Source organism: Coturnix japonica, chromosome 1 (genome assembly GCF_001577835.2).
Source record: "Coturnix japonica isolate 7356 chromosome 1, Coturnix japonica 2.1, whole genome shotgun sequence".
NCBI lineage: Eukaryota > Metazoa > Chordata > Aves > Galliformes > Phasianidae > Coturnix > Coturnix japonica.
This window is the reverse complement of record NC_029516.1, coordinates 156,980,735-157,008,407: the sequence shown is the minus strand read 5'-3', so window position 1 is coordinate 157,008,407 and position 27,673 is coordinate 156,980,735. Positions and strand designations below refer to the sequence as shown.

General features: G+C 41.1%; 1 protein-coding gene across 4 annotated transcripts in view; it reads left to right on the top strand.

The window, feature by feature from the left end:
- Window positions 1-27,673, top strand: part of MTUS2 (microtubule associated scaffold protein 2) — a 221,026-nt gene that overhangs the window by 155,304 nt on the left and 38,049 nt on the right. For all 4 annotated transcript variants that reach the window (XM_015851998.2, XM_015851995.2, XM_015851997.2 and 1 more), the window contains exons 5-7: window positions 12,376-12,537; window positions 21,171-21,269; window positions 25,365-25,573. In XM_015851998.2, coding sequence (XP_015707484.1) covers window positions 12,376-12,537; window positions 21,171-21,269; window positions 25,365-25,573 — 470 coding nt within the window. The remainder of the gene's footprint in view (window positions 1-12,375; window positions 12,538-21,170; window positions 21,270-25,364; window positions 25,574-27,673) is intronic.

Sequence of the window (27,673 nt, the reverse complement as noted above, 5' to 3'; positions counted from 1 at the left end):
AGACTGCTGTATTTTCAGAATTACTTGTTGTATGAGCAGTTAAATATTCACAGAAAGGGAAGCCATAAATAAAGAGAATTTTCATCTTGCAGGCTCATAGAAGTTGTCATGTGCTGTGTTTGTGTTAAATGGTAGTATTAGTCCTATAATTAATGGCTCTCATAATGTCTTATCTGATCTGGACTGTGGGACAGACAGCATTTTTTAACCACAAGTCCCTGCCTTTGTGGGTGCTTGGCTAAGCCCTGGTTATGGTGCACCCCACAGCTCTAACCCTTCCAGCTGACAAAGGGCCACCAGGGCAGTACAGCAAAACCTTATGCCCTGCAAGTCCAGCTCCCCCCATTCAGGCTGTGGACAAGTGGGAAATTTGTTATCTTGCTATGCTGGCTCAAAAACGCAACACTGATTCTGCAACTCTCTGTGACCAAATGTTCTCCTTTTCCTTTGCACTTGGGAAGGGCACCGAGAGCCAGAACCTGGTAGCAGACCATCTCTATCTCTTAATGTGAAGTTTTCTGCTTCTGCGTGGGTAGTAAATGGAAAATGTGACTCTGTACGAGTTCCTTTTATGTAAGTGTGCGTTTGTTTATGTCTAATGGGAGATGTTGAGTGGTCCTAGTCTTATGGAATGAGACCGTGGGGACACCAAGCCTCGAGGCTCAAGTAATCTGAGTAAGAGACACATGTATTTACCTTCTGAAAAACAGGCAGGCTTTCAGAAGTAATGCCATCACAGAAAGAGTTTAACAACAACTTGTACAATACAGTGGATTCTTTGCATTATGCTAACAAGAACCAGGTAAAATACTAACAAAGACCCCCCCCATCTCCCCCAAATTAATCCAGTTCATAGACGTATCTTCAGAATGTTACATTTCTGGATTCACAGGAACACTTTGTTAAAAATTGGTCTTTTTTCTGAATTCCAGAGAATGCAAAGAGCTCCATGAAAAGCTAGTGCTACAGCAGCCACCTTCTTTGCTACCCACCTATGCCTAAATACTGTTCATGAAGTGCACAACAGAATGCAAGCAGATGAAGCAAAAGCTGTCCATCACAGGGAGAATCAGAAGCATTTATAAGAGGTGGCCTTTCTTTTCCTCCCTGTTCATGTGTGTGGGGAAGGATGCCAGGCACAGCAGTTCCTCACTGTGTGCTTGAGACACAAGTGTCAGGCATGGTCCTGTTTGAACCCAGCACTGCCAGCAAAACTCATCCTTTGGCAACAGCCTGGACACCTGCTAGCAAACAGCAGTTAGGAGCTCACCTCATGTTTGGGCAGGAGTATGCTCTCACGCTGTGAGACTGTAATCACAGTCCTTCCAAGTGGATATTACCCCAGATGACTCCTTGCTTTTGACAGCATTTCTGTGAGGATATCTGAGGAGTTGTCATTTGTGTAGCATTTGTGGAAACCAGCAACTTCCAGCCCTTGTGGAAAGTCCCAGCAAGTCACCAGCATTTACAGCTGTGCAGAGCCAGTGTTGGGCTCTGTCTAAATAAGTGTTCATGGCAATGGAGTTGGACTAGAAGACCTTTAAGGGTTCCTTCCAACTCAAACGATTGTGTGATTCTATGAAGTGGATTTGATTCCTCATGTAACACCATTGCCTTCCGAAGGTGTTTCCAAAGTGAATATGAGTAGTCCTACACAGACTGGCTGTTCTATGGAGTATGAAATAGTCCCTATCTTTTAAAGAAGAGAGAGCAGGCTGAACTGTCCCACTAGCAGTTCAGCCCTGGTAGAGATGGATTGTTCTTGGTAATTCACAGCTTGTTTGCACTGCTCTGCCTGTGGTAACATATCTATGTTCATACTTATCATAATGAAGGTTATTTGTATATCAAGCATCTGCATCATAATGTGAATAATATCCCGTGTGTAGTGTAAATGTCCCCCAGCCACTGTTAACCTATTAGCAGCTTCACTTCCAGAGCAACAGCATGCAGTTTGGAAAATATGCTCAGGAAATGGGGAGTTCATAGCTTGGATTCTGGATGGATTCCTAAAAAGAAAAGCAGCTTTCACTGCTGCTCTGCCAGCTGTCTCAGGTCTCAAATTCCATCTGAAAACCTGCTCATGCAGCTCCCCATTATCTCTTTTCATTATCTTTTATGCTAAAATAACATTGGAATAAACTCAGAGTTGGCTATTAGAGGAGTGAGTACATGGAGCAGTACTGCAACCAGACCCAGTGCTTGCTCCTATTCTATGTGATACATTCATTCTTAAATTCCCCATGCAGATCATTTTAATTTTCCAAATTTCCCATGATTTTAGGGAATTATAAGTGTAATAGAATAGAATTTCCACCTACTTTAAGTGTGAGTAAAACTAGATAGTTGTTTCGCTCTGAAAATTCACTATAATGAAAATTCAATGGCCTCAAGTTGTGCCAGGATAAGTTTAGATTGGATGTTAGGAAACACTTCCTTACAGAAAGGGTAGTTAAGTACTGGAATAGGCTCCCCAGGGAGGTAGTTGAATCACCATCCCTGGATGTGTTTAAGAGCTGTTTGGATGTGGTGCTCAGGGATATGATTTAGCAGAGGGTTGTTAGTTAAGGTACTATGGCTAGGCTGCGGTTGGACTTGATGATCTTCAAGGTCTTTTCCAACCTGGGTAATTCTATGATTCTATGATTCTATGAATAGACCCTCAGCAGCATCTTATAAATTTTTTAAAGCTTAATTTATTCCCTTCATATTTAAGCCCATGAATTACTCATTACGTAGCACATCCTTCTTCCTGTAGACAAACAGCGGTAGAAGCCACATGGCTTTAAAATGAAAGCTGTCAAGATAAAGATGGGTTTCATTAATGAGTTACTACTGCAGTATTGCACCACGGGCACTCACAGCATGGTTGGAAGTGACTTTGACCAAAGATTTCTCCCATTTACTAGAACTGCATGGCTGCAGATGAAAGCAGATCAACTTCATCTTATCTGCAGATAACCTGATTTATTTGTTTGTTTGTTCTGAAATGCTCTTAACAACAGTAACTAATATTTACTTAATGCCTTTAATCCAAAGCAATTTGCAATTAATCTTCATAGCTGTCTTGCTTAAATAATGATGCTGGAGAAGCGAGGCTGATTGCCCATGATTTGTCCTCAATGCAAAGTACTGTCCTACTAATCATCACAGATTTCATTCAGTGTTTCAGTATGAAGACAAATACTGATAGCAAATAACTCGTAGTCTGAAGTTCTGCTGGAGAAATCATGTAATTGTGACCATACAACACTGGCTGCTCTGGTGATACTGCAGGCTTTCTGCTCCTTTTCTAGGGAAAGAAAGTGAATGGAAGGCAGCAGTCACAATGACCAATAGTTGTATTCTACTTCTCCAGTGAGACTTTGCCATTGCCTGCATCCTTTCCTCGCTTCATGCAGAGGTGTAGTTGTGTGGGCTGGGCTGGGACGAGCTGGACAAGTCCTCCATGAAGGTTGCAAGAGAATTCAGGAATGAACAGCAGCTCCTTCTCTCCTTCTTCTCTTTCCTGCTACAAATCTGTGCTGTTACCCTCACTCAAAGTGTCAGGGACTGAAAACCAAACGGATTCAGATCTTTGTTTATGTTTAATGTAGAGGAGGAGCTTCTTAAGCACTTCTTGGAGCAAATGCACCCTTAACTTCTGTCCTCCCACAATAGTGTGATTCAATATCAGAGTCCATTCAAAATAAACAGTGTATTTATTTAAAAAGAGATCTGGGAGATGCCCTTGGGTTATACGTCCATGCTGAAGAAGGAGAAAACATTTCCTTGGTGCAGTAGCAGCACCTGTGATTTTCACTTAATCACCTGCCTTCAGAAGTATAGGAGAAACACCAAGGGCATGCGGTGGGGCTGCCAGGTTGTGGAGAAGAAGGGAACACTGCAGAGCCAGCAAAGCAGTGCGGGATCTGTGGGGCAGATCTGGCCCTTGTGCTCTCCCAAGGCTGCTGCCCATCCTCAGCAGTGCTAAGAGATATTGAACTCCTCATCAAGAGTGTGTGGCTTTGAAGAAAATAGAATAATTTTTCTAGAAAAAGCAATAGAAAATTTTTTCCTGCAATAGAAGTACTATGGAAATCACTTGGATTACGACTTTATTGTAGGCAAAGCTCTGGTTTAATATTCCTGCACTCACACAGTACTATTAATTAAATGCACCTGCAATACAAAAAGGATGATTTGTGTTAGTATCAAACACTGCAGACCATATTTCTGGCTCTACTTTATGACTCCTTAACATAATTCAAATTCACCTCTCCCCCCACTCAACTATACGTAGCTTTTCTTAAACCTGTTAATAATTTCAGATATCTTCAAGAATCTATTGGAATTTAAAATTGTACAAAATGAGAAGCTCTTGTACTTCAATAGCTCATGTATCAAGTGTATGATTAAAAAGCTTTCATTAAGCAGTCCCTTTAAGGACTTAACTACAGGAGAATTCTTACAGAGGTGAAATTAATAGGATATTCCTCGTTAATCCCACAGCTGAGTTTTCACTTGTTAGAGATGGGCAAGGGAATTTATCTTCAAAGGTCCTCATTAAGGAAAAAAGTGTTGGCAAAGGTGCGTGTAATTACATCTTTTTGTATCATCAGAAATTTGCTTCATGATGGATTTAGAAACATGATCTTATAAATAGACTCTTTATGCAAAATTAACCAAATCCTTACCTGATCAGAGCCCCAAATCCAACCAAGTACCCAAACCTTTGAAAGACCATCACTTGGAAGTTCTGAATGATCACAGTAGGCCCTCATGAATTTAGATGTGACACAGCAAATGAAGAGTTTGTAACTGTATTTCGAGTTCAAGTAGTTAGCTTTTAATCATTGCCTAATTTGAAATTATCTGATCTAAGATTATCTAGTCCTACTGTCCACCTACCACCAATATTGCCCATGAGCCACATGCTTCAATACCACATCTCCATGTCTGTTGAACACCTCCAGAGACAGTGCATCCACTCCTCCCTGGGCAGCCTGTTCCAATGCATTGATCCTATTTCTGAAAATGAATGTTTCATAATATACAACCTGAACCTCCCCTGGTCCAACTTCAGGCCATTCCCTCTCATCCAATTGCTGCTGCTGGGAGAAGAGGCCAACACCCACCTTTCAGCTCCTTTCAGGCAGCTGTACATAGCAATAAGGTCTCCCCTGAGCCTCCTCTTCTCCACACTGAACAATTCCAGCACTTTCAGCCTCTCCCCATTTTGTAGGCGGGGAGCCTCAGGCTTTCCAGCTGAGTTGTGGGTTGCTGAAAGCAAGCAAACTCAGAAGAGGCCTTCCCACTTGTCTGTAAAGTGCATTCATGGGGTGCTTTATGGCTTAGTATTGTTCATGGCAAAACTTGGACTCTCAGAATCAGATCTGTGCAAAGCCTGCTAGTTGGTTGTAAACAGACATCTCCAAAGGGAACTGGAGTAGCTTTGCTGTCTTAAAAAAAGAACAATCATAAAATAGCCTTTATCATGCTTATCAGTCATTTTAGTAATAGCATTGACAGTCAATCCTAAAGACGTCTTTATCTGCATGTCACAATAATATGCCACATTGAAATAGATGGTGCAGTTACATTTCCAACCCAGCAGCAACTTGCGCTGGATGCAGAAGACCAGGTAAGATTTAATGAGCTTGTTGTATCTTGTGTAATTTCAGTGCCAGCAACTAGTGCAAGTCCAGGGAAGCATGATGTTTTTGACAGTTCCTCTAGATACATTCAACCCAGCAAGAAATGTGCATCCTAAGTGTAGATGGTAGCATAATACCATCATTGATATCGCCTGTTGTCTGAGCAAATAGCAGTGTATTGTCATTTTTCACAGCCTGACAGTGGAAATTAGGGTTCTTTGTTTATTATTCCCCTTTCACTGCTCTACTCCAGGCTCTACCTTTATAACCCTGTGGAAATCACTTCTACATGCTTCAATTACTCTTACATGATATCACTTATTAGCAGCATTCATTTCATAAAGAGGAGCTACAAACTTGTATGCTGCTACTACCATCCAGTAAAACTTAATAGGAAGGGAAAAAGGAATTGTAAAATGATCAAATGAACAAAATGCTTAATACCTCAGCAAGTGAAAAAACAAGATTTTTCTTCTGTAAAAGCACTGGAAGCTTTTAAGAATGACATCTTCTATGTACTCCCCATGGGTTTCAATATAATTTTGCTTTTATATACGCTTGAAGAGCTTTCATTTCATGAAATGAATGCAATTTAACATCTGTTCCCTGCAAAATATTATAGACCAACTGGTTTAGATTATTTCATTTTGCAGAAATAGAGCTAAATCAGTTTGTAAAACTTACTTAACTGGGTCACTGGGTCATAGCATCTAGTGCTGCTGACTTGTAAAATAACTGCATTTTGCTCAATGGCATCTATGAAAGACTTTTTTTTAGTAAACATGAGGTAAGGTTTGTAATAGGTCACAATGGAAAATGAAAATATAGACTCCGTGGATAATGCCATTTGTAAAATGCATCTGTTTTGCCTGATGTTTTCTCCCTCCAGGTGTATCTGAATTGCAGTTTTACTTCCAAGCTCTTCACAACTGAGAGCATTTACTAAACATACTTTGATCAAATTGGTTGAGGTGTTTTGTGTAGAAAAACATCAGCAGATATTGACTACTTGAACTTCAGCAGGGCCTTTGACACTGCCCCTAAGATCCTCAGAGAGAAGCTGATGAACTGTGTGCTGTCAACCTGAAGCCTTCAGTCTCAGCTGATATCAGGGCCCATCTCACCTTGGTGTCCCTAATGTAAAAATGAAGGGACAGCTCATAGGTCAGTGGGTCCCACCTCTTCTCACACTGCTGCTGGGATTTCATAGGCTTTACTTGACAGGGGAGCATTCCATCCTGCCCCTTATAGTTCCATGACAATTAGGCAGCTTCTTGGACATGAGTGATAAGAGTTCCCTGCTTCTTTCCTTGTCCTCTGGAGCACAGTGTCTCATATACAGCAGGGTGGATGGTTCCACCTACTGAAACCTCCTGTGATGTGGAAGAAGAGAACTTCTTGGATTGCTGAAACTGCTGGACATTCAACAACACAGTTGGAATGTCATTAATACTTTTACCAAGGATTTTACTTGTTAAGTGTCTGAATATGGCACTCCTTCAATACTCAAGAAAATGAGAAGTAGCAATTTCTGGAAAGAGGCATTTATTAATGGTATGATGCCCACAAGTGTCACCAGATGTTATTCCTTACAAAAAGGCTCTAATTTGGCACTTCTTGCCTTCAGAGGGAGCTTCTTACAGAGCAGATGTCACTTCTAATCCTATCTTTCATGGGGGCCCATGCCCTGTTAAAAATGGCATGCCAATTTAGAAATAGGCATGGTGCCATTGGAGCAGATGGTTATGAGCACAAGTTGTTTTGTAGAACTGGTGTTTGCAGAAATGTGAATGCTGGGACTGAAGCCTACGCAGGAACATCAAAATGTTACTAACCAGGAAAAATTCCTCCTGAGGTAGGTTGATACATGCCATTAATGCTTTAGAGCTGGTAGAAAATGGATTTTATCAGTATCTTCTTTATGGTTGTTAAACCTTTGGGACACTCACTGATGGTCTCAGGAGCCATTCTAGCAGCTGAAGCCACTGGAGCATTGTTTTTTTCTTTTGGCAAAAATGCCATCAGTGCTTGGTGTTACTCCAACAGTGCTTGGGGACCGATGCATGTGGAAAACTACTCTGCTGGGCAATGGAGAGGTGGCCCTGGATTTGCATTCACTCATTATTGTCTGTGAGATAGTATGACTCTCTACCAGATAAATATCTGAAGTAAAACTGTGATTCTGTCCTGAAAACCACATGCTTTTTTGTTTAGTATACAGAGTGTAGCATTTTTCCTGGGTCTTAGCCATGGTCCCCAGTATGCAGCCCTACTGCCTCAGCTTCACATTAGATACTCCATCAGGGTATCTGTGGCAGGGGGTGTTTCTTGTCACTGTGATCAGAGTTGTACACTGAACAAGGAAAGTTTGTGGGGATGATCTGCTCATGAATGACTTTCACATTCTGGACTCTTTGTCTTTAATAGGTCAGCTCCAACATATGTCAACCCTTTCAGAAGGTTGATATGCTGATTTTTCCAGCCCATCTTGAAATCAGCCAGTAATGGGCAAAGCTACCGTCAACATACAGGCAAATTTGATACCATATTGGAATACTCATTTTGCCTGGTAGTGTTGTAACTTTTCAGAAGAACCCAAATAAGGACCTTATATGTTGTCTGTAATCGTGCTCCAACAATGTTCATCAGTGCTGGTGGGATTCATCTGAGCTGTCCAAAAAGTCATGAGATCTGGAGAAGCACCACGCTCCCTCCCTTGGTGGTTAAGGGGCTGTCCCCGAGGTACTACCTACACTACAGAGACCCAGACCCACCTGAACTTGGGAAACTGGCTCCTTTGCTGACAGGCACTGAAGATTTGGCTTGTTATTTGAATGGCAGTTATCAAGCTCAAAATTCACAAAGGCCTGGGTTTCTGTTTTGAACACTAAGACTTGTGACAGATTAGCTTTTATAAAGGCACATGGGCATGAATAAGCACTCTTTAAAATGAATATGGTAAGGAAGATTACTAAGACACCTCTGAGCTAGAAATATGTAATGGGAAAAAAATGCTCCATAGTAAGTAATCTAGGTTTGAGCTTCAGTCCTTACGCAACTACTTGTTCTGGATGGATAAGAGACCTGTCACCAGCTTTTCCCTGATCTATTGCCCTGATCTATTGCACTTGTGTGTTGGGTACTATGGCAGCTGGCTCTCTGCAAAGATAAAATAACAAAATAACCATCTGGTAATTTCATCTACTATCTTAGCAACATAACAGCACAGTTTCCCCCAAGGATCACAGTGTACCACTTGGACAGTGGCATTGCTTCAGAGCTGTACATTCACTTGTGTCTGCTGATGATTACACTGTGAAGCATTATATTTAACTTTAGAGTGTTGAGCTATAAAACAGTAACGCACCAAGCTGAGAGATAAAATGCTTACTTGGCAAGTGGCAAATCTTGTTATCCGTCTATAAAATCTGCCATTTTATAGATAAAAGTCATAAATAAATAGCGGGCCTTAGTTAAAGGATGGGCATGTGTTCCAGTGTAGTAAAAAGCGCGTCTTGCATTTTTAAATATCACCTGATTATTCACAGTAGTTCAGGCATTTTCCTTATCAGAGCATTACCCACGGCAGTGATTTAAACTTTCATTTTGTGCTCGGAAACTGGGGCACAGAAGTGCAGCCTAGAAAAACTCAGCGGAACAATACATCCCAATGTCCTGCGGGCCATGAAAATACATTCTAGGCTCATTCATCATCAGGTTTTCCTGCATGTTTTTTCTGTCTGTCTCTGCTGTTCCTTTGCTGAGTGAATTTTGAGACCAGCTGAACTCCTTCATCCTTTTGTTATTTGTAAAGCTCATTGAGCTTTATGACTGGAAAGTGCTTTAGAAACAGTAGTGATATTGGATTGTTACTGCAACAACTAGACGTACCTTTGTTGTTATTAAACTTGGAGTCAAGTAGTGTGTAAGAGTCTCTGAAGGGCTTAATGCTACCCTGGGTAAATGTTTGTACTTGGGTGAAAATTTGTGATGCTAGCACATTCCCATTGTCTCAGGTGTGATTGCAGCTCCATGCCTGCTGCCAGCACAGAGAATGCTTGACCTGCTATGAAGAGCTGGAAACTTGCTGTGTTTCAAAAGGCTTCACATAGCAGCCCATGATTCAGGGAGCCGCAGAAGCAGCTACACTTGTACTTTTATATTCCTTGGGGACCCACAAGTATTGTCAGACAAGCAATTTTTCTAGAAAGCACCCAAATCCTCTAACAAAAGCAGACTCAATTGCCATTGAGCACAAACAGGAAAACCATGGCTGTGAGGCTCCAGAATGCAGCACATCCTATTGCTCTCTCCCCTCAAAACAAGACCTGCCCATATGATTTGGCCTAGTTCAGTTCTTGTCAAACACAGAATTCCCTCCACCTGTGCTCCCACTGAGCATGTAATATCACCTAATATCATACCATGTTCCATTTTGTAAGTAATTCTAGAAAAGGAATGGTTCCTCCTGGTGGACCCATAAGAGTCTTCCTCTTCCAAGAAGCAAGATACTGCAGGGCAGGGTCAGATGGTGAAGAGGACATGATGATTTTAAGGAGTGCATACAGACAGAGGGTGGCTTAACCATCTGGGTACCTGTGGGATTTTGGTCATGGTTTTCTCTGAATACGCAGCATACAGCATGTAACTGCCCTTGACTTCATAGAATCATTTGAGTTGGAAGGGACCTTTAAAGGTTACCTAGTCCTAGTCCTTGCAGTGAACAGGGTCATGTACATCTGGATCAGGTTGCTCAGAGCCTTCTCCAGCCATGACTTCTGCATGCCTTCACTACCTTAATGCTGTAGGGTTGCATGGGTGCAGCTGGGACCATCTGTAGTTCTTGCAAGTCTTCAAAAACCTTCTCCCCTGTGTTTTTTCACAACCTCTAGAGTAGGATTCTGTTGGGCTCAGTGAGGAGGTGCTGAAAGTTAGACTGAAGGCCTATAGCTCCAGCAGATTGTTAATACTCTTCTAAATACTTTCCTGCAAAATCAGCTGTGCTGTTTTGCATAGAACACGGAGTCTGCAAAAATGAAGGGCGATTTATACAGGTGAACCCAAATTACTTTCCAGGTGCTTCAAAGGCAAGCAAGGAATCTCCCACGTTCCAAATAAAAAGCAGAAGTAGTGGAGTAGGAGGGAAGAGGTACAGTATAGGAGGGATGTGGTTAGATACAAACAGATTGAAGCAGACACATTTGCCTTAAGATGCCCCTGTCCTTGGGCACAGCTGCAGCTGTTTCACCGACATGACTTTACTGAAGTCAGCAGTCTTTCATCAGCAGATAATTCAGCACATGGTTTTCAGTTGTTACACAGGTGAAGAAACCTTGTAATTTGGGTATAAAGCAACTGTCTCTTATGCTGAGGCGTTGTTATCTGCCCCTGGGCATGAAGATGATGAATGCTTTAGGTTTTCCTGCTCTTGCATTGAGAACAGCAGGTTGTTTTGTTTGAATTTTTAATGTGGCTTAATAGTTGTGCAAAGGTCAAATGTTTTCATAGAAATCCATGTGTACTGCAGTTTAAGTACATTAAATTAAGTTATATACAGGCAACCCTAAAGACACCAAAGAACTTACACGGTTTTATTAGAGCCAGAAGATATATTCTTCTTTTATTAGAAAAGAGGGTTTCCTTTTCTAGCTTTTTTCTAGCTTTCTTCCCTAGTGGATTTTCAGTAAGGATGCTAAAAAAATCTTTCTTGCACAGATATAAGAACCTTAAATCTTAAGAAGACCAGGAACTTGAATGTGCCGATTATTTTAAGAATGTTATCATTTCCCTGCAGGCAGTACCTAAACAGTATTGTGTTGTATTGTATCTTTCTTAAATAATGAAAATAAAAATTATAGTCATTTTCTGAAATCCTGTGTGTTCCTTGCAGCTATCTCTGCTCAATTTTTCAAGCAAAACATTCATTCTTTTGCAAATGTTCAGGTTCAGACTTGCTGCAATCTTTTGCTTCTTAGGGGCTTTCTACTCAATAGATAAAGAAGACACTCCAACTTTGCCTTTTTCAAATGTTAAGAAAAGATTGATTTCCTTATATCTACAAGGAGCCTGGGATGTGATTATTCCCTAGGTGGGAAATGCAGGAGGAAAGCAAACCCATTATAGGTTTTGAAAGAGCTCGATATAAACTGGAAACCTTGGCAACCCAAGATTCAATATGAGAATGTGATTGAAGTGGATGTGAGAGTTAAGGCAGAATTATTTTTTCAGCTTATTATTCAAATGTCTGAGTGTGATCTTGGAAAATACTTATAGGAAATCTCTCCTGGGTGGGAGAGTTCAGTGCCTTATACCACTGAGACCTGCTCTTGCCCTTGACAGTGAGAGCCAGGAATGTCCAAGTTTTAATATGGGGGTATTGGGTGGCTCCTGCAGCAACTACAGTGCCTCAAAAAAATTGCCATAGTCATTGATTTAGAAACCTTTTGATTTTCTTCAGGGCCTCACAGGCAGATACCTTTAAAGAGCTAGCCAAAAAGGTATTTTCTGTCCTTCATAGGGTTAGAATCCAACAGCCACCAACACTTAGCATTTAAGTAAGTTGTTGGGATCTATTTCTATGTAACCATTTGTACTGAAGAAAATCCATGTAGTTTTGCCCATGTTGAAATGATAATATGTTTTTGTAGATTATAATTGCTAATACAAGCTCAGTTTGTGTGCCACCATTCACATGCATTTTTTATGAACTTGTAATTAGGGCAGTTTTGGTCTCCTGCAGGTTCCAGCTTTGGAAATGAAGAACAAATCGTTCCTAAGGCATCTGCACCTTCTAAAGACGTACCCAAGGGCAGCAGCAAGAGCACAACGCAGGTATCGAGCAACGCAGCAACTCCTCGCAGGAGCTTACTTCCAGCACCCAAAACTGCCACTGCACCTGCTGGTAGGTGTTCCAAACATGAGTACTTGAAATATCATCTTTATTACGCCAAGAAATATAGAAACTGTGTTATGATGCCATTTTACTGCTTACTCGATTAATTTTCATGCCATTCGTAGGCATATTGTCAAAGTGCTGATTCAGTCTCCATTTGCATAGGGTCTTTTTTGAAATTTATTTCACCACCTGCTTTGGTCCATTTGGGTCATTTGTCCTCCTCTCTTTTTGTGCATTCCCACCTCCTTAAAGACAGGGCAGTGTGAGAAGCAGAAATGTCGTTGACTCAATGCAAGCACTGCTCTAACATCTAAGACTTCACAGGATCACAGAATGACCCAGGTTGGAAGGGACCTCAAGGATCATGAAGTTCCAACTCCCCTGCCTGGCAGGGCCACCAAACTTCCATGTTTACTAGATCAGTTTGCCCAGGGCCCCATCCAGCCTGGCCTTAAGCACCTCCAGGGATGGGGCATCCACAACGTCCCTGTTCCAGGACCTCACCACTCTCCTACTAAAGAACTTCCCCCTAACATCCAACCTAAACCTTCCCTCTTTCAACTTAAAACCATATCCCCTTGTCCTGTGTTCTCAACACTATTTTCATCAAAAATCGGAACCACAGCACCATGCGAGCCACCAGGAAATATATATATCAGTGAGAGTTCAGGTGCACAGAGGTAACATAAAATGCTAGCGAATAAAACAAACACCACTGTGTTTGTGTGAGGGTAGAGAAGTAGAAGGTTATTTCACCTAAACATTACCTGGATTTGTTCCACAGACAGTCTGACACAAAGTGTCTCCAAAACCAGCATGTTTTTCAGAGAGCTTTACTTTGATACTGCTTTTTAAAAGTTGGACTCTTGGAGCTGGGAAAGCCTAAAGATGCCTGTATCTTTCCTTACCCCCTCAGTTTCCATGAACTCTATGTATTTGCTCATCGAAATAATCCGTAGTTCTGGTATTGTTAATCTTTCTTTTCCACTGCATGTCCAGTGAAAAAGACTGTTATTATCACCCAATTTATTGTCTTTTCTCTCCTAAGATTATCCTTCAGATTTCATTTCTGAGTTTTAAATGGTGATCCCTAAAATGTTGTTGCTTCATATATGCCTGTTCAGAGGAAATACTGCGCAGAAAGACAAATCAGACTGTTCTTATTCATCACTTTCCTTTAGAGTAACAGTTAGGATAGATCACTCCATGGTGTAGGGTATGGGGTAGTGCATATCTGGACAGAGTAGGAAGGTTTTAAATAAGAGAAATTCAGTACAAGTGTGGAAATTCAATCAAGCTCACATTAGATTACCAATTTAGATTCAAAGTAAATAGTTTTACAGAAATCACCTGCCTTATCCAGTATGGCCCTCATTAGGCAGCATTTCATGACTGTGTGCATCCCCCAGTAACACACACTGCAAGTGAAGCTGGGAAGGAAAAATCAGTGCAAAATACGAGCTAAAGGCCTTAAACACTGAAAATTCTAGTCACTCCATTTTAAGAAAAAAAAGTTTGGTTGAAACAGACACAGAAAAGGGTTTTCAGCTATTGTCAGCGGCTCGAAGGGTCTGATAGGGAGGTTAAAGCTGAAACCACCCATCTCAGATAGTCCACCAGAGTGAAAGTTGGGTGAGGTGGATGTGGTCTTTTGTCCCTCACAGTAACAAATGGCTATCTCATACTGACAGAAAACTGTTTACTGTCATAATTTACACTCACTAAGTGGGAAAAGACTGATCTATCAACACCATATATGAATTTCTGGTGACCAGATAAAAGGTGGCACCATGTTTTTTTCATCCTCTTTATCCTTTTTCTTTCTTTCTTTCTTTTTTTTTTTTTTTTTTTAATGTCTTTCCCTTTGATTTTCCTTTCCTCTCTCATGGTCCATTGGTAAGTTATGTCATTTCAGGCTATAGTACTTGATTAGTATCAGATTTGCTCCTGCATATCTCCAGCAAAAGCCTTTCTTTTTCAGCCAATGCTACTGTCACAATAAGCTTTAAAGAGGCCATTTCAAGGTTTCTGCAGAGGAGCTCTTTCAGCCTTCAGGCTTCTTTTGCCACAAGCACTTTGTACCAGCAAAGACTGGGTGCAGCAGTGGATGGAGCCTACTGCCACTGCCCCAGTGAATTTATAGTCTAATTGATAGGTACACTCAGTTGAGTAAAACTGACTCTTGCTTTGTCCTGGAAGGAAACAAAATATTTAAAGTAAGGGCCATGATGTTAAAAAAAGAGGCAGAAATTGAACAGGGGCATCTGACAAGTTTGGAACATTGTTGTTGATATACACAACGGACAGAACCAAAAAAATCTATCCTAGTCCAGTGCCCTGCTGTGATTTTAATAGGAGCAAAAGTACCAGCAGATATATCTGTGGTCAAGTCAAGAATTTTTTTATTAGAACAGTGTTATGATCCCTTACATATAGAGTATCTGATGGAAGCAAGGATAACTCAAAGCAACAATATTGACAAGGTTTTTTAGCAAGTCTAATTCTACTTTTCTTGCAATAATGTGTGAATGCTGTCTGTACATCCCAATGTGATAGGGAACTCTATAGGACATAATGTATTCTCTTTAATTATTCCTGGGACAGTTCTGCACATCTTTTAAACAATGACACTCCAAACCATCTTTTTAAGATTGAACTCTATTAAATTGGAAGGAAGGTGCTACAGATCAAATGAAGCAAGAGGAGAAAGGGCAGCGAAGTGTTCATATTGCTCTGGGCTTTATGAACCCAGGAAAATAAAGGCATCTAACAAAAGCCCTTTAAAATTGTGTCAGATACCATGTTTTAAATATGCCAGAGAAAGTATGTGGGTGTGCTGAAAAAGCCACACTCCAAAAGGATGTCCTGGAGCAGAGAGGCTGTATAGTTGGAAGTCTACTTTCACAGCCTCTGTACAAGGTCTGCTTATACTGCCATTGCAAATGGAAGGAAGGGCTGTGGCTGCCACAGGCGACCAGTCTATGCCAGGCAAATCTGTCAGTAGCACTGGATATCACAGAGCAGGAGTCTGATAACAGTAAGGGACCAGAGAGGTAAAATAAGTATTTCAAAAATGCTTGAAAAAATAGTAAAAATGAATCCTCAGTAATGAATGGTAATGGGAGGATGGTTGGACTGGATGATCTTGTAGGTCCTTTCCAAACTTGTGATTCTATGATTCTGTGTGGTAAAAGCAGAGAAACCACAATTATACCCTCTATGTGTTCTGTGTATTTGGACAGCGGTATAATAGGTATTCTAGGTGTAATATTCCAGCAGTCCTAGTAATTATTACTCATAGTAACAATTTCAGTAGAGCTTGATGTTGCATGTGCGTTTATAAACACACGCTGCACCCAACCTCCTGTGCACAATATGGTAGTTACGTAAGTAGGGTTGATGAGGTGCACAGACACTGTATGTATTGTAGACAGGATCCTCCACAAAAGTAAAGAGCATAGAAAGTATTTCACTAAATGGAAGTCATTCTCTTAAATATACAGAAAGCTAAAATCAAGTGATGTAAGAAATGCATGTGTATTTCAAATACAAATACAAAGAATTACCATATTTAACTGCTTATGAATAGGAAATTATTTCAAAAAGGAGCATATCTATCTACATTAATGAAGAAAAAATAAGCTTTCATGTGTTAGATGTTACCTGAGAAGACCACCTGCACTGCCAATTCTCATTAGAAAGAAAAAAAGACAACTGCTCAAGAAAGATTACTCTCCTGATATTGCAGTAAAATTGCTTGTCAAATAAATTGGACTGGAGGGCATAGATCACCTTTAATTAATGAAAAAGGACTTTCATAGCTGCTGCTTTGCAGTGATTCAGATGATGAAAAAGTTCTGGCATGAGACAATAGCGGTGGAAGTCCATTGTCATGCAGATTGTTCTGAAGACATGAACTGAATGTTTCTTGACTTTGGAAAGAAGAAAACAATGCAAAATACTTGAAAGGAACAACTGATATATATCCTGTAATTTCACTTATGATTTTAAGCTGTTTTGAGAAACGCAGTGATAACCATTAGTCCCTACTATTTCCATTATTGCTTTGAATTTTGTTTTAAGACTTAGGTAAAAGCATCTCTCCATCTGGAACTTTGCACTAAGATCCACTTTGGAAAATATATAAGCTTCTTCCTTCTGCACACTGATAAAAATATGTGATCTTTGATGCACACACATGCTGAATTTTGTTTTAAATGTAGAAAAATGTGGCAATATCTGCAGGAGGAAATGCTCAGAGGCAGATTAACAGCTTCTCACCCTTCTGGAGAGGTGTTTTACAAACTCTGTTGCTTAATCCTCACTGTGGGACAGTCCAGATTGTAAATGAAACCAAGATCTAATTCTGTCATAATTTGGACAGGAAGAAACAACACTGAAAGCATGCATATGGCCTGAAACCTCTTTTTGTGGTTTCCTTTTCATGCCTAGATTCTTCTGGGAAAGTCCTTAAGTATCTCAGCTAGCTGCAGAGCTCAGGTAGACAACAAGGTGGCTAGAAAAGTGGGTAGAACATGCAAAGTCCTGCTGACAGGTAGATACTCTGGCATCCATTAGGACTGATACTGAGCAAATTCTTCCCTTCTTCATTGAAAACCTGAACATAGGGGTGAAGTGCTCTCTCAGCAAGTCCTTGGGCTTCCGTGTCCTGATCTGATGCACCAGATCAGCTTGCCTCTTGTTCCAGACCTCAGCCCTGCCCACCAGGATGGACTTGGCAGACATCAGTCCATATAATTACAGAGCTGAAGGTTTTTATGTATTCTCTGTATCCTGTTGTGGGCTTTTTTGTGTGTCTAATGGAATACCTATTTCAGCCTATTAATTCTTATTTAATGTTTATATCACAGACAAGTGGGTATTATTCCCCATAAGAAACCCCATAATTCACATGCAATGACAGCAGTGATAAAGAATTCATTTGGGCAACTTGTTTCTGCTTGGCCCATTAAATTAAAGACAATAAAAAGTATTGTTCAGAAAACCAACCCAGTCAATTCCCGAGCTTTTACAAGTACCAGTAAATCATATGTAACAGGGCAGGCTGTTAAATGCAATCAGTCAAGATGAAAAATAGGAGGCCGGTGTTATTACAGCTCTAACCAGCGAGCTCACACTGTAAAACGTGCTTCTTTTAATCAGCTTCTGCAAAACCCAGACAACACAGCGCCAGGGGGGTAAGGGATGATCTAAGGTCAGCATGAGGGGGGAAAATGAGCACCAGTGTGCTATCAGGGATGGAGGAGGAGAGCTTGCTGTTGCTGTGTTCTCCTTTGCAGACACTTCCCATTAAAAGCTGAATGGTACGTTTGTGCTGGGTTGCATCTGTTCCTGTGAGGAATATGGGGATACGGGGTGCTATGCTGCAGGTGGAAGGGAGAAACTCAGCTGCAGGTTTTCCAGTCCCTTACCCTGGAACTGCACTCTGAAACTTCGCTGTAGCACAGCTCTGTGAGGAAGTGAGAATAGAATGCCATGGGATCCATGTAAAACGACAGTAAGAGAAAGGGCGGCTGGCTTACCTCTGCAGCTCATGTGAAGTGTTCTAAGTTAACCTGGATTCTTCTTTTCAGACCAAAGAACTGTTATATTTTTTCTGTTCTTTGTTTGCTTGTTTATTTGTTAACATCAGATGCGTTTTTCACTGTAACAGTCCTTGTCCTTTTTTCCTCATTAGATAGGCTTTAAATCTGAAACAAACACGCAGGGAAAACCACAAGCATGAGCTTTTTCTGCTTCAACAAATACGTAGTCTTTCTTCTACACCTACTTACTTATTCAAAGCCTTTCAGTCTCATAGATCACAGCATGTACAGAGTCCCTGGTGAGAATTAGACTGCTCTTATTCTACAGAATCCATCATATTTCCAGATTTGCTTGCTTTGTCTCAAGTGGCGTACGCACAAGAGTGCCATTACTTGTCAAGGACATGACTAGTCGTGGGTGTCAGGGGTGAGGGAGGAGAAAGCTCGAGGTGGCTATCTGTGTCTGTGAGTGCCTGAAAGCACTTCCTTGGGGTTTTTAAATGTGCAAAGTGCTTTTGTTAACTTATAAAATATGCCTGACAACAGCTGGCAGCCAGCTGAATGCAGCCAGCTCTACTGAATTGTTCTTGACATCTGCAACATGTTGGGATCTGGTTTGGAATAAATACTTAATGCGTAATTTATTAGAATCAATCTGAAGTGTGAAAACAAACTGAAGCCCATCCCATTGTACAAACTTTTGAAGACTCAGAAAGGTACAAGCAAATACCTAGGCTGGTTCTGCAGCAGCTCTTGAGGAGTTGGCTCAGGTGGTGGCTGCTTCTCTGGGCACAGGCTGGATGCACATGTTCAAGAAACATACATTTGTGGTGCTTTGTTTCCTTTTATCGTCGTATTTGATGTATTTTTCTATTACTGTGATTGTGTGCACTAAAACTTTTGACTTTTCAGGCTACTTATGATGGGCAGAGTATTTTGTTATTGTTTTTTCTGTGCATTCAAAACCATTGTAATAATTGAACTGTGACTTGTTTCCTGAGTCACGATGGAGTATCAAACTTTCTATGTAAATGAAAATCGTTGGGCAACTTCTCGGACACTCAGGTAAAGAGCTCAGCCTGCACAGCCTCCTGCTGTGCTATGCCCTACAATACAGCACTATGCCGATCATCACGTCAGCCCTCTCCTATTTTAAATCTTCGGATAAACTATTTTAAACTTGAAATTCTCTGTCTCATTTAAGCTCTCATTTAAGGTCTGATGCCACGGATGGCCCTTCCCCTAAGGGCTCCCTGTGGGTGTGGAGCTCAGCAGGGCAGTAGCAGTTTGCTCTGGGAACTGTCCTTTGTTTTCCATTCTACAGTTCCTCAATCCCTCCTTGCTAAGGAGCTTCTGTCAGGATTCTTTTGCTCGTGAGGGAGAACCCAAAAAATCTTGTGAACTGATGGAGGGCAGTTATCCTCACTTCCCCACTTTGTTACCAATCCATCTCTTCTGTTCTTGCCAAGATAATTCTCTGTATCTTTGTTTGCAACCTGCTTCAAGTTCTCTGTGCTGATCCCTCCCATGCAAGGGTCCCTGATGGGCACTGGCTCTGATGCACAGACCTCATGATGCCCTGTACAGAGCAAAGGAACCCTCAGGGCTCCTCTGCTGCTTTCCTCTGCTTTCTTTCAACTGTGCTGTAATCGGGGAATTGCTGTTCCTTGCTTTGTGATTACAGTTAAGAGCCTGAACTGATTTCCCAGGTGTTCCCCATTCAAAGCTTCACAAAAGCAGTTATGTCTGTGCCCATTGTTATTGCTGAAAGTGTGAAGAAAAAGCACATCACCTTCTGTGCTTGTTGACAGGTAAGCTTGAGGTATGGCCCATTGGCACACTGTATTTTCATTCTGAAAACCACAACAAAACCAAGGCCTTATTGCCTTGAAAAGGTAGCGCTCAAATCTATAACCTTGTAAACTGTATCTCACAAAACAAGATGTACTTCTGGCTCATGCTTCCCATCTGAGGTTCCTTTCACACAGCTTTTAGTAATAAAATGGTGCCATAAACTTGTCTTCTGTCCTGCTCTGTAGTAATGTAGCTGGTGGTAGGCATGCAGAGCTTATACCCTCTGTCACTTCACTGTGGAAAGCATCCATCACAAATGAGAATCACAACCTCAACATCTTCACTTTACAAACAGCAGGGAAGGTGGAGATGGACCAAAGCACAGTTACAAAGAAGAGTTCTTTGTACAGTGACTGATGGGACAGTTTCCCTAGGAACAAAGGGAGAGGCTGTTAAGCTTTGGGTGCCATCCCCTTGCAAACGCAGCTGGATGTGAGGCCTGTGCGCATATCCCTGTGCTCTTCAACTGCATTTCCCAAGCAAGCGCTGAGACAGTGCTAGGAAATAGGATCCATGGTTTGCAGTGCATGACAAATGCTGTGTCTGCAGCTGTGCTCACAAGGCCTGACACAGGCAGAGGTGGCAGGGTGACCCTCTGTCCGAGGGAAGCCTGGTGCTGCCGTTGTTGCCATTGGTGACTTTGGAGAGGGGGGGAGACATCTACTAAGTGTCCCTGAAGTGTGAGATCCCCATATGTAATCCACTGTTGAAATAGCCAGAGCACATTTCTGTAGAGCAAAATGGAAGACAGTGTCAGGGTCTGGAGCACAAGTCTTATGAGGAGCAGCTGAGGGTACTGGGATTGTTTAGTGTGAAGAAGAATAGGCTCAGAGGACACCTCATCACTCTCTGTAATTGCCTGAAAGGAGGTTATAACATGATGAGGATTGGCCTTTTCTCCCAGGTAGCAGCCATAGGACAAGAGGGCATGGCCTCAAGTTGCACCAAGGGAGGTTCCAGTTGGATATTAACAAAAAGTGTCTTCTCATAAAGAGTGATGATGCATTAGAACAGACCGTGCAGGGAGGTGGTGTTGTCCCCATCCCTGAAGATGTTCAAGAAATCTGGAGATGCAGCATGGAAGGACATGGTTAGCAGTCTTGGTGGTGGTGGGCTAATGGTTGAACTAGGTGATCTTTGAGGTCTTTTCCAACATTGTGATTCTATGACACAGATCTGTGCAATCGCAAGCAGAATTATTAAATGGGTTTCTTTCTACTTGTACTTCTTTTGAAACAGGTTTGAAGAAAGAAATACAAAAGGATCAAGATGCTAATAGACCCGCTATTTCCTCCCCTAAGAGATCAGCAGTGACAGCCACCAAGCTCCACTCACCAGGTATTTATGAACCCAAAAACTATTTCAGGGAAGGTTTCAACTTGTCGGCTTTGCATCTCTAGTTAATACACTGAAATCTGAGACCTACTATTGTTAGTGAAGATCGATGGTGTCCAAGGCTCATTAAGCTGGCGCTGAGTACAGCAGGCTTTTTTATACCGATACATGAGCTGAATAGCTTTATGTATTCTTTGTTACTGCTCTGCAATCATCTTTTTTTTTTTTTTTTTTTTTTTTTTTTTCAAAACAAAGAATTGTTGTTATTACATGTTTAAGGGCTTTGGAACATTCTTTTATCATTATAATTTTCTTGTATAAAAAGATTCAGTGAAATAAAGGGCACCTCAAATAATTACCTGGAGAGATATTATCTTACTTGGAATCTACTGACACTGTTGTGCAAAAGCACTAAATTTCCTGTATTATTTCTATGCATAATTGGAAAACAGTTCGTCTATAGAAAGTCCTCAAACTGCTATTGGGGTGTGTTACCTCAATCTGGTAACCTGGGAAGTCAAGTCCCTTTGTGAATGTGTCTTGATGGCCCTGACCAAGTTACAGCTGTTCATTACACCAATATGGTGAACAGTAAAATGGCGTTTATTGGAATGTGAGGGTCTCTTATATAGGTATCCAGTTTTATCCATATCTTTTTTACATATGCATGACCCAGCAGGGGAGGGCCTATCACGTTACATCCCGAGGGTCCGATTTCACCTAATACAGCAGGGGTGCTGTTAATTTATCCCTGAATATTGGATACAAACATGTGGTAATGGTATTTCTAAAGAATGTTGTTGCTTATGTACTAAAATGCAAAGAACTTATTTCTATTTATGTCTACTAGAGTACATTAAGAAATGTATGGGAGACATAAAGGATTTTGTAAGGCTGGCCTTTTGACTAACATACTTCTGAAATGAGTGGGCCTGGCCCCCCTTATTTTGTTGTGTTTGGCATTTTTTTATCTGCAACCTCAGTTTTCAGACTGTACATATATAATCTAAATATCATCTCTGCGGCAATATGGTAGTTAACAGATATGGAGGCTGGAGCTCCTTGTTTCCTCATTCAACAGCATATTATAAAACAGATGAAGGAGTTCTTTAGCTCCCATAACATGCATCAAGAATCTCTTCATTTTTACTAAATTCAGTGCCAATTGTTCTCCTTCCGAACCCACAAAATTGGGAAGGTTAAATTTAATCCTCACAGGCACCAATAGAAGTCAGAGTCCTTCTACAGGTGCCAGGGTAAAAAGATGAACTTAATGCTGTTCTCTGAAATGTGTAATTTTCAGGCTGTTTTGAAGCTGGTGAGGTCACCAAGAAAAATCCAAAGAGAAATTTGCTGCAGAGAGTACCAGGCCAGCAGCTCACCAGTGTTTATAACAGTGGGAGCCAGTTTAAGAGCCATCACTGATGGTGGTTGTAGCGGCGTGGTACAATAGAGCTTGGTTTGCTTCCACCAGAAATAGAAAGCAAAATGGTATATTTGCTGGGTTTTGGGGGAGCTGACATTGCTGTTGGTGACTTAATGATTTTCAAGGTTTAAGATCAGATATGTCCAATTTATGGTGGCTCGATCCTTTAAATGAAACCTTCATTCTCCCGCGAGGTTGAGTACCTGTTCTCTCTCCATCAGATTCATTTACTATTTCCTGTGTGAGGTTATCTGAAATTATGACAAAATTGTTTTTCACTGTAAGGATCAAATAAGAAATAAAACTCATCTTCATTTATTTTCTTTAGAGTAGCCACCAGCATTCTTTGAAATAACAGCAATAACAAATAAAGAAAGAAAATCTTTTTACCTACTCAGTAATTTCCCAATTCATCCTAAGCAGCCATTAAACAGAACAAGGAGTGAGTGCAGCAGTGGCCAAGGGGCAGCACACAGCCTTTCCCCCACCAGGGTCACTAACATAATACCATGCATCACTCACATTTTGTGATGTGGCTTCTGCAGGTAACCCCAGCACATCTTCATGTGGCCATGAAACAGGCTCTAATATCTCTGAGTGCCATTTCTAAATTGTTCTCCCTCTCTTATTGGCCCTCTCATATGCGCTTCCTGATCTTCAGTGCTATTTTTTGGCCGTCATAAAAACCCTCATACATAAGGATTGAATATGAATAGTTTAGAATGGGTCTTTAGAATTTCTATCAATCTTTCTAAAGACTAGCAAAAGTGTTTTGAAACACAGTCTTATAGGGATCTCCATTTTATCTATTATACAGTACGGTTCCTGAGGCCTGTGAGTGGGTATGAGTGTGCCTATAGGATTGTACTATCTATTTCCAACATGTGTCACACTCCACATTGCTTGTTGTAGACTGTGTTAATTGTGGCCACATACTTGCTATGGCACCTTAACTCAAACACTCAGGTAAATAAAGCAGACCTAAGAGTTTTGAGGTGGGTCAAAGGGTTTTTGTGGCTTTAGTGAGTAGTAGATCTGCTACGTTGTTCCCCCCCTTATCAGCACAAAGTACATCTAGAACCAGGACCAGCATCATTAACATATACCCTGTTTTGTGCAGAACAACAGAAGAGCAACATCAATGGCAGAAGAAGCTTTGTGAGCTACTTTTCAGACCTAAATGAACTGAGAAATTCAGATTTTTCCCTAAGGAAAAGATCAGTTTAATTCACAAGGACAGCTTATAACACTGACAAGGACAACACAGAGGTGTGCACTTCAAATATTCCACTGAGCAGGAGTGCTAGAAAAATAAAAGATAAAGCAGTTTAAAATAGAATAAAATAGAATATATCCCACTGTTGTGTTGCTGTTGTAATTAAATCTGGACTGATTTCAGAAGCTTCCTCCTACACTACTTTGTATGCCTTCTGTTGCAACATGACCATGCTTCCTAAACTACTAGAGTGTTTCATACAAAAAACAGAGATATTTGTGGCTGTTGCTTCTATGAATTGCTTATTTTGTGAAAATGCCCATTGTCCAGTTAAGGGTCCCTTTAAATGAAAGAAATAATCTGTAAGAAAACATCATTCTTGGGGGGAAAAAAACAGTAACCACTTTGCTGGTTCGTAATGCCAAAAAACCCTCTCTGACATTTCTTGTTGTATTATTTGGATCTTTTGATATGATGAAGTTAGTCTTGTCATATGAAACTTAAAATTCCTCTTCTTTGCAAATGTAAGCCATGGGTGCAAGGAATTTTAAAGTCTGTTTTGTAGCTACGCCTCTTGGCAGCAGCAGCACAAGGTACTGAGGCCCAAGGGAACATCTCTACTGGTACTAGCTCCCTGTAGCTTCGCCTTGAGCAAGAACATGGTAGAGCAAGTTGGGAGATAGGCTCCCATTGTCTGCATGTGAGCTACGGATAGATCTGAAAGGGTAGTAGTGCACTCCTGAGACTTTGCTTGGGAAAATAATTTTTCTGTTTTTTAGGAAAAGGATGAGTAGAATCTGTGGCAGAAGACTGTCCTCTGCTACATTTGTTGCTGAAGGCTGGTTGGAGATACTGCTGCTGTTATTATTTTTCAGGAATTGCATACATAAAACTATGTATATGGATCCTTGAATACCTGACCCTTCCTGCTAACACAGAATTGTTCAGCTTTCACCTGTTTTCAGGTGCTCAGCATCTGCAGTAACATACAGAAACAAGGTGTCTGCCTGCTTACTTCAGGAAAGAGCTAAAAAGCATCAGCTGATGAGAAGCTGAGAGCAGCAAGAAGGCTCAGTGTGCTGGGCAGAGGTGTTACCCAGCTGACCATAGGAGTTTTCAGAGGAGATCTCTCAGAAAGCTCAGAAGATAAAGATGAAACACACTGGCCAAGCAATGGCTTAGGCAATCTTACCCCCCTTGAGCTCAGCCACTTCTGCTTCGTCTTCAGAACTGTGTATTAACATGCAGATAAATGGATAGTTGTCTCGAGCAGGATATGAACTTAGGATAAAAATCCTTTTCTTTCTTTTTCTTTTTTAAAGTTATATCACACATGTGTGAGCACTACAAGAGCTTTTTATGTTATAGGGCTGATTCTCAAAGGCTCGAGGTACACGTCAAGATCACATCTTTGTGTATTAAGCAACTGACCTCAATGGTCTTCTCTCTTTTGTAGGACATCCCAAGCAAAGGTCAACCACCCCAAGAAATGTGTGCTCTCCCAAACCAGGAGAGAGTCGAGATGCTGAAAAGCAGTTCATCCAGAAGCTGAAGGAAAAGTGCGATGAGCAGACCCGGCAATTAAGCAATATCCGAGATGAGCTTAAACGGACCAGCTGTGGCTTTGACGTCTTTGCTATAACAACGCAGCACTTCTTCAAGCAGGTAAGTGCAATGAGCCCTTTTTACCATTGCAAAGATACTTTGCCTTTTTACACCATTCACTTGCAAAAGTTTATTTCATAGTCCCTGAAGTTCTGTTTGTGGGAGCATAGTATATAATTCATTTGCAGCAGTTACTTTCAGAAGGGGAAGCATAATTGGATACCATGTATTTGAGTATCAAAGTTCAGAAACTTGGAAGAAATGCAACAAAATCATTTGTCAAAAACATGATGTACTTTCAGGAAACTTCATTCTTGTGGATGAAGCGGGTACAGAAAGATCCAGTCCTTGATTTGCAGATGAAATGGAGGGTGTAGCTGAGACACGTGCAAACAAATGAAATACAATCCATACACTTAGACAACCAGAGGTGATGGATGAAGGAAAAGACTTTCTTTCTTCAACATGTTATCCATTATCTACTGTTCCCCTTCACTGCAGTTCAGGAAGAGCAGTCACTATTACAAAGGTTTAATTCCTGATGAGTGGAAATAACATTAACTCAATATTTATGAGAGTACATTTAGCAGGTATAGAGAATCATCATTGTCAGTAACTGGAGAAGCTTATTTATTCACTGTAGCCAAGACAAAAGGAATAAAAGGTTTGAGGGGGTTGGGACTGCTTAGCGTGGGGAGGAGAAGGCTCTGAGAGACCTCATTGTAATCTTCCAGTATTTGAAAGGAGCTTACAAGCAGGAGGGGGACTGACTTTTTACACAGGTAGATAGTGACAGGAAAAGGGAGAATGAATATCAGGTGAGGTGAGATGTTAGGTGGAAATCCTACACTTGGGGTATGGTGAGGCACTGGCACAGGCTACTCAGAGAAGCTGAGTATGAAGATGCCCCATCCCTGGAGCTGTTCCAGGCCAGGTTGGATGGGGCCTTGGGCTCTCTGATCTAGTGGTTGGCAGCCAGCCCACCACAAGGGGATTGGAACTAGGTGATCTTTGAGGTTCCTTCCAACCCAAGCTATTCTGTGATTCTAAGACTTGTAGGTATTGCTTCAATCAATCTAGTTGGGCTCTGAATCCTACCCTGGCTCGCCTGATCCCTATCTGTTCGATGTCCTTCAGGTCAGACTACTGTCCCCACTACTTTGTAAGACAGGCAGATGATCATCAGCAATAGGACCCAAGGTTCAGTAATATCCTTGGTTGCCTGTTTGTCTATTTTTGAAAGAGATGAGTAAGTTTGATATATTATGTAGGGGAAAGAAAAACAAAACACAGAACTCATCTCCAGTCTTTGCAGATTCTGAAACATTTCATTCTGTTATTTTTGGTTTATTAGTGCAAAAGGTTACCTTTGAACAAATACCATAGTGCAGACTTTTCCCTGAATACAAGCTGATCTTGCTGGGGGAAGCTTGTCTGAACTGATTTTTTTTTATTTTTTTTTTTAAGTCCTGTTTTAAATAACTTCCCAAGGGATTTTTTTCCCCTCTATTTTTCTTTTGTCTTGACATTTCTGGGCCTGATGGGCATTTGTGGTGCCTTTTCTTTCTTCTTTTTTTTTCCAACTGACTGTGGAGTGTCCTTGATTAAAGCAGAAGGAAACAAAAATATATTAAAAACCAGTGCGTGCACAGCTTTGTCTGTGTGTCATCCACTGGGGAGAGATTCTTCATCTCATGCATCATTCACAATTTGCTGAAAGAATTCTGAAAGTTTGAGCATATCTCCTTGGTGTCCTCTGGATATGTTTTAAATGAGAACAGCTGCTGCAGCAGAGTTTTGAGATGATTCTCGTCTTGTTGGTGTGTGTTCGATCTGTCCTGAGAATGCCTCCTAAATTGAATGTGGTAGGAGACTTAATTTAATAGAGTCCACTCCAAGTTCTGACTGAGCATAGCTATGCTTCCATTTCCCAGGCAAAGAAACTCCAGCCTCTCATGGTGATGAGCTGCACAGTCAGCAGGAGACCAGTAGTTGTTATCCTTCAATCACTCATGTGTGGTGCCCATATCAGGACTATGGTTGCCTTTTTAGTAAATTGGAGGCATGTGGGCACTTCCAGAAGGCTATCTGCAGAACCAAAGATCTGAATTTAATACTGATAGACTTATCTATATCTATTGAGAGCCGTAGGGATGCCAA